The sequence below is a fragment of the Lupinus angustifolius genome, chromosome LG10 (genome assembly GCF_001865875.1).
Source record: "Lupinus angustifolius cultivar Tanjil chromosome LG10, LupAngTanjil_v1.0, whole genome shotgun sequence".
NCBI classification, from domain to species: Eukaryota; Viridiplantae; Streptophyta; class Magnoliopsida; order Fabales; family Fabaceae; genus Lupinus; species Lupinus angustifolius.
In genome coordinates, this window is record NC_032018.1 from 12,410,774 (window position 1) to 12,422,692 (window position 11,919).

General features: G+C 31.5%; 1 protein-coding gene across 1 annotated transcript; it reads left to right on the forward strand.

The window, feature by feature from the left end:
- On the forward strand, positions 1,639 to 2,214 carry LOC109358028 (serine/threonine-protein phosphatase 7 long form homolog). The gene is made up of 2 exons (XM_019602094.1): positions 1,639 to 1,710; positions 1,759 to 2,214. The coding sequence occupies exons 1-2, from the start codon at positions 1,639 to 1,641 to the stop codon at positions 2,212 to 2,214; spliced, it is 528 nt and encodes a 175-aa protein (XP_019457639.1).

Consider the following 11,919-nt stretch of genomic DNA (forward strand, 5'->3'; position numbering starts at 1 on the left):
GAGTCTCTGAAGTTGAAGTTGTATCTAGATCTGGTGGTCGGCAAGTGAGGCTGTATATAGTAAAACTTGCTGAGAATTGGTGTGATTGTGGAGAATTTCAATCATAACGATTGTCATGCTCTCATGCTATCGCAACGTGCACTTCTTTGAATTTAGACTGCATACAATGAGATGGATGAAGTTGAAGGTGAACAACTTAAAAAATGTGGATGGTGTAGAACTGAAGGTCATAACAGGAAGACATGTCCATTGCGATCTAGAGAATTAGGTGAGAGTTCTAGGCAACATTTATAAGACTAGTTTATTTTTTAGTCATTACCTTTATAATGTATTTATATTGATATAAACTTCTTTTCTGAAATATGTGTAGTGAATATACTATAACTATATACTATAAATATACTAAAACTATATACTAAATAAATATACTATAACTATATAATATAAATATACTATAACTATATACTATAAATATAATATAATTATATACTATAAATATACTATAACTATAAATATATAATTTAAATATATAAAACTATATACTATAATTATATACTATAAATATAACTATATAATATAAATATAACTAAAACTATATACTATAACTATATACTATAAATATAACTATATAATGTAATAGAAACTATAACGTGTGCATTGTAAAGTGTGTGTGGTGCAGAGACTTTAAATATGCAGAGAGTAAAAGTGAGTATCCAATGTGCAGAAGACTTTAAAGTAGAAATAAGTGTGGTAGTGTGCAGGATTTGAATAACTATATATAGTGCAAAATTGTACATCTTTGCAGTGTTGAATGACTATACATCTTTGCAGTGTTGAAAGATTATACATCTTTGCATAGTTGATACAGAGATTCTTTTGTTGGTACACATATTCTTTTGTTGTAAAGTGCAGAGCAGGGAAAATTAAAATGGTTGTTGGCTTTAGTAAACTATGTACCAATTCAAAGTAAGTACGTGGGAATAATATGTCCAATTCAAATTAGGGCAAATTATACAAAAATCGGCAACCACGTTGCCGAGTTCCAAATATTTATTACCACATAAATCGTCATTGAGGGTGCCGAGTTAGGTAAAAAAAAATTTATTTCCATATAAATTGGCAATGAGGGTGCCGAGTTAGGTATAATAATATTTATAAATCGGCAATAGGGTAGCCGAGTTATGTAGGCATATTAATATTTACCCATAAATTGGCATTGTGGTTGCCGAGTTAGGTACATTATTTATGGTTTGTTCCATAATTCATTAAGTGCATTCAAGTGTATAGGTTGTTGATAGAATTAAAGATATTTGTACTGAATTCATTAAATATTTGTAAAGGAAATTGGCATCCAAGGTGCCGATTTAGGATTGGGCAAAAAATATTAAATGCACTGAAATCAGCAGTGCAATTGCCGATTTAGGATTGGGAAATTAATTAGGGCACATTAATTCCCCACCAAACTCGTTTGCCAACTTCCTTCAATTAAATTTTTCCACCGAATTCAATACATTCACCCACATAATTTTCTCCTATAAATATTTCGTCATACCTCCTCACTTCCATAAATTACCTTCTTTCACTTCAATCACTTATTCACAAATTCTCCATATTTTCTTGTCATCTTAATAATTTTAAATGGAGTATCTTAATCCAGGGCCAATTGACACATCACTACTTACAATGCAAAATGAACATATATCAAATGATGTATGGAATGGTATTGAATGTAGTTTTCGGTTCATATATTGTTTCTAGCAATCACTACCTTCCGAGCCGGTGTTACAAATTATTCGCACCACTGCTTTTGGTAACTTGTTGACAATTGGACCAGCAGAAATCAACAACCATTTACTACTAGCATTGATCGAGAGATGGAGGCCGGAAACACATACTTTCCACTTTACATGTGGAGAGGCCACCGTCACTCTTGAAGATGTGGCTTACCAACTTGGCATTCCGATAGAAGGAGAAGTTATTACCGGAGTGACAAGAATGGATTGGGAAGACCTTTGCATGCAGTTGTTGGGTGTTGTTCCAGCTGGTAACGAATTAATGGGGCAGAGGGTAAAACTCACTTGGCTGGAGAGGACATTTCGTGATCTCTCTGACAATGCTGATGAAGTTGTTATTGAACAACACGCAAGAGCATTTATTCTGAGAATGATAGGGGGTTTCTTATGCCAGATACATCAGGTAACCGAGTTCACCTAATGTATCGGCCCTTTCTTGATGACTTAATAGAGACATTCCAATACAGTTGGGGCTCAACTGTATTGGCTTGTGTTTATCGAGGATTATGTCGTGCAGCAACAACTACTGATCAAAAAGAGATTGGAGGATGTCTACTACTCCTACAATCATGGGCATATGATCGCATTCAAAATCTTGCACCAAGACTGCGCGACCCAACAATACCTTATTTTCCATTAGTGAAAAGGTATATATTAATTTTACCATTACATGTAAATTTCTTTTTCACAACACTGATTCAATTGTTATTTTATTAACTAACAACACATTAATTTTATTAACTAACAAACATTACAACTAGGTGGTCACAACATTTAATCACCACCAACATCCCCAGACATGCTGTAAATATCATACGTGCAATGTTTGACCGTATGCGCGTTGATCAGGTATATTTACATTTGTTATTTTAGTATATATATACATTTGAATTTTTATTATATTTATTTTTTAAGTAACATTTTTTCCAGTTTCGGTGGATGTCATATTCCCAACTGCCTTACCTGCCAAACATTTCTGAGAAATGCCGGTCACGTGTCCCACTAATTTGTTTCGCAATTGTGGAATGACACCCTACTGATCGGGTCATAAAGTTGACTTACGTGGCAAAACTGATTGTAACTGGCCACATAAGCATCGCCGCTGGATTCAAATATGGAAGAATGGGGACAATTATGTCGTGGAGGGAAGACCAGCAAATACAATGCCTTTGANCTCTGAGTATATGCAGTGGTATTTAAGAAGAACTAGAAGATATATATCTAGAGATGGAGCACACTCTGATGCAATGGTAAAAAAAATTATAAATTACACTTTCTTTGTAATTATATTATTAAATTCTAATTTTCTTTAATTTTTTCAATACACTTTTGGAAAAATAATTTGTGATCAGAGTCGTCCTCCAGCTTCACTTATTAATCCCACACAATCTTTGTGTGACGTCTTCTCATCGGGACGTGAAATGATGGGAGCATTGGCTAAACTATACCCCAATGCATACTCTACCCACATTGATGATGCTCCTCCTACTCATCATTATGAAATACCAGAAACTGACTCTCCACAACAAACTCCAGTGGATAGTCATTATCAAGGACATACTTCATCAATTACTCAACAACAACAACAACAATTGTATGGGTTTGCAAATTATGATTCTCCATACAATTATTTCTCATCAAGTTCTCAAAACCCAATACCAACAATGTTTGCTACTAGTTCAATCACACCATTCTCGGCATATGATTCTCAACAATATTATCGTCTTACTATGTCGTCTACAAATATTTTTGGTATACAACATACTGATAATGAGGTTGTTGTTGAAGATGTTGATGAAGATGAAGATGATTCAGATGAGGAGGAGCCACAATTGGTGACACGTGGAAGAACAAGAATCTCGCAGCGGAATGAACAACAATTAAGAGTTCAACCGCCAAGAAGGAGAAAACCACCTCCATGTGGCACTTCATCACACAGACGTCATTAAATTTTTATGGGATTAATAAATTCAAGTGTAATATATTTTTGCCTTAAATACTACTGTTTGAACTAAGTATTGATGGTTTGTGTCTTATTAGAGTTACAATTTTAAAATATTTTAAACAAATAAATATTACATAAACTCACTTTAAAAAAAAATTATATATTAAAAAACTCCTCCCCCATTGCCGAGTTAGGGGGAGGATAATTAAAAAAATATATATATTAGGAGTTTGAAAAACTCCTCCCCCATTGCCGATTTATGGGGAGGATAATTATAAAAAAAATTATATTAGAAAACTCCCCCTATTGCCGATTTAGGGGGGAGAGATTTAAAAAAAATAATGAAAAACTCCTCCCCCATTGCCGAGTTAGGGGGAGAGGAGATTTGAAAAAAAAATAATTTACAAAAACTCCTCCTCCATTGCCGATTTAGGGGTAGGAGAATAAAAAAATAATAAATTTCATAAAAACTCCCCCCCCCCATTGCCGATTTAGGGGGGAGGAGACTAAACAAATATAAATTTTTCAAAATCGGCAATGTAGTTGCCGATTTACCCTAAAACTACACTAGATATGTAATATTTTCAAAAGGTGCACCAAGACCGTAATTTTTCGGTCAAGGTGCACCAACAAAGTAAATTTTCCGGTCAAGACCACCCACCCAAAAGACACACAACTGACTATAAAAAGGCATCATACGCATATACAATGACACAGAAATCAGAGAGGAGATAGAAAAAAAAGAAGGACAGGTATCAAGTACACACAAAAAGCAGATACTACAGAGAGGCAAATTTACTTTTGTAGTGTAGTTTGACTACAAATTTACATCAATGGTGTAGTTTTTGTGTTAATTACATAAGTAGTATACTTTTTCCTAAATCGGCAACCACATGCACGATTCCTTTATTTATTTTTTCTCTTGGACCTACCTAAATCGGCAACACTGGTGGCGTTTTATTTTTTGAACATTTCTATAGAAATCGTGACTGCTATTGACGATTTCAAATTTATATATTATATGTAAATCGTTTACGGTGTAGGCGTTTTATGGGTAGGTTTTTTTTTTTTAAATTTCCTTTGAGTAGCTTGTCCTGCTCTGGCCAGGTGTGTGGTTCCAGGCTGGACAATCCAGGTGCATGCTGAGCTTCCTGCTTCAGCAGGTTGGCTTGTGCCAGGCTTGAGTCTGACCGTGCCATGCTTGTGTCTGATCGAGCCAAGTCAGCTGGGCGGTCCTAATGTACACGTCAGGCTGCTTATTGAGCAACTTCATGTGTTTGGTCCATGCTTATGGCTAAGCACTTAGCTTGCCATGTGTGCATCAAGAGTGATTTATGTGGATACCTCCTTACTTGACTATTGTTCAGAATTTTTCTTCTCTTGATTTTTTCCTAAAAATTTCACAAAAAGATATGGAAAAGAGGTGAACAAAATATATAATTGAAGTATGATATTTTATCTAAAAAATGTTGAATTAAGTTGGTTTTGCATAATTTGCATAGGATAAGTGCCATGAAAAGTGTATGAAAATTAGGTATTTTTGGCACTTATCAATAGTCTATCTACTGTATATCTCTTTTAGAGATGACAATGAAAACCAAACTCGTGGATACTGGTCCGAACTCCATCCGATATTAATAGGGAAACTCATTATGACTGGGTTTGGGTTATCTAAAACCCAACATTGTCGAGGATGGTGAGATTGTTTTTAACCTTGTTGAGTTCAAGTTCAGATCCGAGTTTTGAATTTTGGGTTGGAGATTGAGTAAGCAAGAACTCGGTCCTGATCCGTCCTGTTACCATCACTACACTAGTCTATGATGGCATAAAAAAATTATCATTACCAAGACATTTATATAAAGATTTTTTAATATGGTAAATGCATTATCAATCATTCCAATATTAAAAGCTATACATATAAAAAATGTATGTTATTCATTAATAGTGTAAAAAAGTATTCTATTGTGCAATATAATTTTTTTAACATATATTACATAAGATTTTGTAAAATATACAATTTTTATGAGATCTTTCTTGAAAAGTTAAAGGTTAAATCTGCACATGCCAAACCAACTTAAGGCTATGGTCGAGTACAAGATAAATAAGATTCAACTCATGTAGTTGTCGATCACGTTGTGCCACTGAGTTGGTTGAAGAAATGATGACAATGACAAAACATGACCTAATTAGCACATGCAGAACTACCGACCTCTGATACAAGACTATTACGCCCCCTGAATAGCATAGATAGTGTCATGGAGTTGAACACGTCATCTTGACATCGATCTACTGTCTGCTATGCAGCGAGAGCAAGCCTAAAATACGACAATAACAAATTGGGCAGACCATAAAACGACCACCCTGGATAAAGCCTTGTGTTAACTAGAGTATAAGCATAACATGTCGCCTGATACATATAAAGTAGCTCACACTTGTCTAAGACAAATCCGAAAATATATCTTATCATGATTAAAACATATTATGAGAGAGTATTCATATTTAACCCCTTTATAAATAGAGTAAACTCCTCTATAAATAGAGTAAACTCCTCATAAGAAAGTTTACACTGACTATTTTCACTTATACTCTTACATCCTTATATTGTCTATACACATCTTTACTCATATTAGCTTGAGCATCGAAATATTTTTATAGGTAGCCACCCATACAATTCTAGATCAACTATTGCCCTAATTCAACATTACCTCCACAGTAGTATACTCTATATTTAGATGAGCATAAAACATTCTCTATTTGTTGTAGTGTAGAAAATGAGTTGAAGTGCCATAGTGACGCGTGCGGCGTGCCAAGGGAACTTACACGAGAAGAAAGAGAGGTGTCTATGAATGTAGTAGATTCTTTTTTGGGATGCTGCAAGCATTTCATTGCTCACTCCACCATTTGAGGGCTTGGGGCTCCTTATCACTATTCTGTTCCTATTGCTTTTGCTATTTGGCGTGACAATGTCTTTTAGCTTTTTCGTTGTCCTTCTTGCTCCTCCTATGTTATAGCTACCTACATAGCTAGATCGATAGCCCATAGACATAGAGAATTGTACTTTTTATCATTGGATTCTTCCCCACTCACTTCCTCCTTGTCTCCACTCTTCTCAATATTCTTCTCATTTGTCTCTTTCTACATATTTAATAAGATTTGAGAATATCATCTTACTTCTTACTTGTAAACTAATTATTAATAAATAAATTATCACTTTGTGATATATATCACTTTTTAATAGGTATGAGGATTAGTAGAAAAATTTAGTAAGAGAATATATCATTTTCTTAAGAGAGAGTATTTAGTTACTTTAAGACTAAGTTAAAAAAATATTCTCGGATTGACATCTTAGTCATTAATTGTATGCAAATATAATAATTTACGTAATTTGAATTACTCGGATCTAAATCATTAGATTTTCATACAATTGATGGTGTTGTGTTTATTCAAGTGTGAAACCTATATAAGATATGTAGGGAGAAGTGGAAAAGTTTATAAGTAGAAAAAACTCATAAAACTAATGCTTATAAGTTTTGGTTCAAGACGTAATATCTCATTTATAGCTCTCCACTTTTCTCATAGTATAAAGGAGTATGGTTGTATAATCCTCTCACTCAATTTAAGAAACATATATACACACGTGTACTTGATGTATATGTATAGCGGTAGCATATCTTCTTGTTTTATTTTTCATGTATTTTTTTCATTCTAATTAGTTAGAAAATTTAAAGTTAATATATATTTAATTCTTGTTTTATTTTTTTAGTCAATAAAAATTAAAAAACATATATAATGATAGAAATTTGAGGGTAGAAGATGTGAGTTCATCTTTGAGTGTTAACCATATACCACACTAACATTATTATTTAGTCCTGATGATTTTAAATAATGAAAATAATATGCTTTTCCAAATCCCACCTGGCAAAAGTATACTACAGCTTATTTTTTCCAGTGTTTGCATGCAATTCTGGCTCTACTCTATTCTATATGCTTTTGTTTCTACCAACCTAGCTGCTCGGCAACCTGTGTCACTAAATGGTTTATAATCTTTAATTTAATTTTGGAGCATGATTGTGGATTAGTAAATTCCCATAACTTTGGTAATTGACTCTACAATTTCAATAATAATAATAATAATCTTGATGTTACCCATTAGTTTTGTTTTCAGAAAATTTGGTGAGTTGAAAAAATAATAAATTAGTGTTTGAGATTATAAAAATATGAACATAAGTAATTGTTATTCGGCCAGAACGGGCTGGTCTTGAGGGAGTATAGATTCTCTCCAGTAAGGATATAAGAGAGAACTTCTTTTTTCCTTTAAATTTTAAGTGTAAAATTATAATTTTGATATAACTGATAATAATATAAATGTTATTTTAACTTTCTTTATTTTTTCCACATGATTTCCTTTGGAGATAGTTTCACATGCCACTATATATCATTATAGGATTGTGACATGTATTTTAAAATGAATTTATTTTGATTTTTAAATTAAAATAACTTTTGGAAATGTTTCTAACATTTCTCTTCTTCTTCCCTAAAATCACCCCACCACAACAAAACCTTGAAACGTAATTGTTATTTATGTTTGATTAACGTATGAGTTAATGGAACTAAATGTATGTTTGGGGTTTCCTTGTGTACAATTAATAAATAAAACCCTAGTTTTGTTTTGTATCGGTAGATAAAGAAAGCCCTTTAGGACAGAAGATGTGCGTATACATATACATCAGGTATATGAGTGTATTTGGGTTTACCCTTCAATACTCTTTGTCAGTAAATAACCATAATTGATCAAGAAACAATTCTGGATTTGAGAACATACAATATGTAAATTTGGTATGAACTTGCAAGACTATTTCAATTTCTTTTTACTATTAATAATTGAATAGGGATGTCCACCAGTACCTTATTTTGTGTTGTTTTCCACTTTGTTAAGAAAGTTGTTTATCATCACTTTCTTGATGATGCACTAATTTCAATTTTGTTGTCCATTGTAGTAAACAATATACCACCAAATCAGATTAGAAGAGATAATGTACTGGTTATTAAAGTAATCAAAGTTACATTAGAATGGTTTGAATTGACTTTCAGACCCTTTAATCTAAGTTTATGAAAGTCTCTCGTAATTATTGGTGCAATATGTAATTGTTGTATACATGCTTGATATTCTAATGAGTACCAAAAAATAATGCTTAATCAATAATGCTTAATCAGTCTTATGTTTTCTGAGTTGTGCTTTATTGTATGATGTTGTGATCTCTATCCATTTCATTGTCTTCATTTGGTTCTACATAAAAAATAAGAAGGGAGAAATAAGTGAATAAGAAAGTAAGGGAAAAAGAAAGAAATGAAATAGAGTAGATTTTGTAATGTTTTGTTTAAAAAAGAAAGAAAAGGGAAAGAAAATCATTTTTATCTGGTTGAATAGAAAAATAATGTTATACTTAAAAGGATAATGATATCCTAAAATAAAGAAAATATAGTTTTTTTGTTTTATTATTAATTAAAAGTAAATACTTTTAGATTAAAATTTGTATAAGTTTTTATTATTATAATTCCAATTAATTTTATTTCTATATTCAAAATAGACTCATGTATATAAATAGTATTGAAAACCTAAATTAGAGAAAAATAAAGAATAATTTTGACATTTCATGCAAAATTACTATCATCTCCTCACTTTGTTACCAAACTCGAAGAGAATTTATGGTGAGTCTTACACAATTTTAATTCTCTCATCTTTTTACAACCAAAGAGGAGAAAATATTTCTTTCTCTCCAAACTCTTGCACCTTTTTTTCTTGTATCTTCTCTCTTATTATACTCTACCAAATGTAGATTAAGTCTTCCTTTTGTAGAGTGGATATAGAATGAGATGAGAGAAGTAACATCTTTCTCTCACTTGGTTTAGGGAGAGTTTAATAAATTAGAATGAAAGATACACTGCAGTAATAAATTAGAATGAAAGATACACTGCGGTAATAAATTAGAATGAAAGATACAGTGCGATCAGTAGATTTCTTTCTTCTCACATGTGAAGAGAAAATGAAAGGGGAAAAGGGATGGAGAAAAATCACTTATTTCTCTCATTTTTCTATACAATCATACAACACTAAAATTCAATTTAATTTTATCTATTTCTCTCTTTTCACTATCTTTCTTACTATTCTTTCTTCTCACTTTCTTGTTATTATGATTTCTGTAGAGGACATGGATTAGTTGTCTCAAACTATGTCTAAACCAATTAAAATATGTAATTTCAATTAAAAAAATAAATATTCATTATTTTTTATGCTTTCCTTCATTATTATTGGTTTGGGACATTGTTTAGAATATAATTTGGGACATAATTCAAGACATCCTTTAGTTTAATTTGCTGCTACTTTTTTATTTTAACTTAAGAACTAAGAGCTTCTCCAACAACAAATAATATTTTCATTTTTATTTAAGTCTCACATATTATTTTATAATTTATTGCAACTCCCCATTAAATAATAACAACATATGTTTTTCACATAATGGCAAACATTATTCTTATTCTTGTTTGGGTCCCACAATATCTATATTTTTTCCACAACATCTAACTCTATCTCACTTTCCCTTGGCTAAGAACAACAACAAAATATTCTTATTTAAGAAAAAAAATCAGAAAAATAAAAATAACACACTGAATAATAGAGTACAAATATATTAAGATCAATTCTAAGAATAAAACTATGGTTGCTCTAATTATAATGGCAGTATGGGGAAAGCAAGTTAAAATCTTACTTTCCCAATATGATTGATTGATGTACACGTTCAAGTACTAATGCTTTGTTTGGTTTGGAGAAGAAAATGATAAGAGATAATATGAAAAGAAAGACTATGAGCGGAAAAAAAAGAGATAAAAAATAGAGTTGAGTTGTAGAGTTGTTTGGTAGGAAAGAAACAAGAGAGAAGAGAGAAAATGTGAGTTTTTCTTATATATACAATTTTACCCTTGCACGTGTATGTGATTGTGTGAAGTTAGTGGGACCCATCATATTTTTTTCTCTCTTCTCTCTTTCATCCCACAACCAAAGGAGATAAATTTGTCAACTTCCCTCACTTTCTCTCTTCTCTCCTTCTCTCTTCTCATATTCATTCAACCAAATGAAGGCTAAAGCTATACCAAAACCTTGACTATGATAAGTGCGAATTTTCCTCTTTAGAATCATGTGTGGGAAACAAACGAAACAATAACAAATTCAAAACATGAATTTTAATGGAATTATTATGCACATGGATATCTATTTACTATTTAGTAAAAAAATTTCCCTCACATACATGTGTCATCACCTCATTGAATTGCCACATGTCACATTCACAACAAAAGTTTTCTCACTCAAAAAATTCTATCACCTCCAATACACCCCACCACACCATAACATTTGTTATTATATCTTCATACATCTATTTATCATTTATTCTTCTTCTTTCTCCATATTTTTTTTCTCATTTTATTACTAATTAGAGAACCTCATCTATCTTTCACTCATTCATTTCATTACTCTACTTTTCTTCAACTATTTTTCTCTCTTCTTGGTTTATATCATTCTTCCATTTCAAAATTTCTTATTTTAAAATGATTTTATGCAAGTAGATCTATTCATTGATTTTTTTCTTTGAAGATGTTGTATTAAAATCTTTTTTTTTTGTTTATTTTGTAAATATGTTATTATTGTTGAATAACTAGAGGAGTGAGATGTCTCTAATGACAAAGGCATCGATCATAGTTCTATTGGATCTGGTGTCTCTTATTGTTTGTTCACCCTTGAAGCATCATTGCAGGTTAGTTTTTCTATATCTCTTTGTTGTTTCTTTATTTGTTTATAGATTTTTCTATTCAAAATAATCATTATTGTAATGTTGAAAATGACATGAACAGTGACGAGATCGTGAAGAGGAAGAAAAAAATAAATAATCCCTAACACTTTAGTATTTTCATCATTTCTCCTTAATTTTCTAAAAAAATTGTTAAAATGCAATTTTGCTACCCAATCTTGAGCAAAAGTAGCATAATATTGATTCTATATTTTTTTTATTTTTGTTTTACGTTTTGGTTCATCTATTTTATTGTACAACATGAATTATGTTACTTGTGTTATGATTCATTTTTTCATTCTTCATCATACAATCTTTCATTCTTCATCATACAATCTTT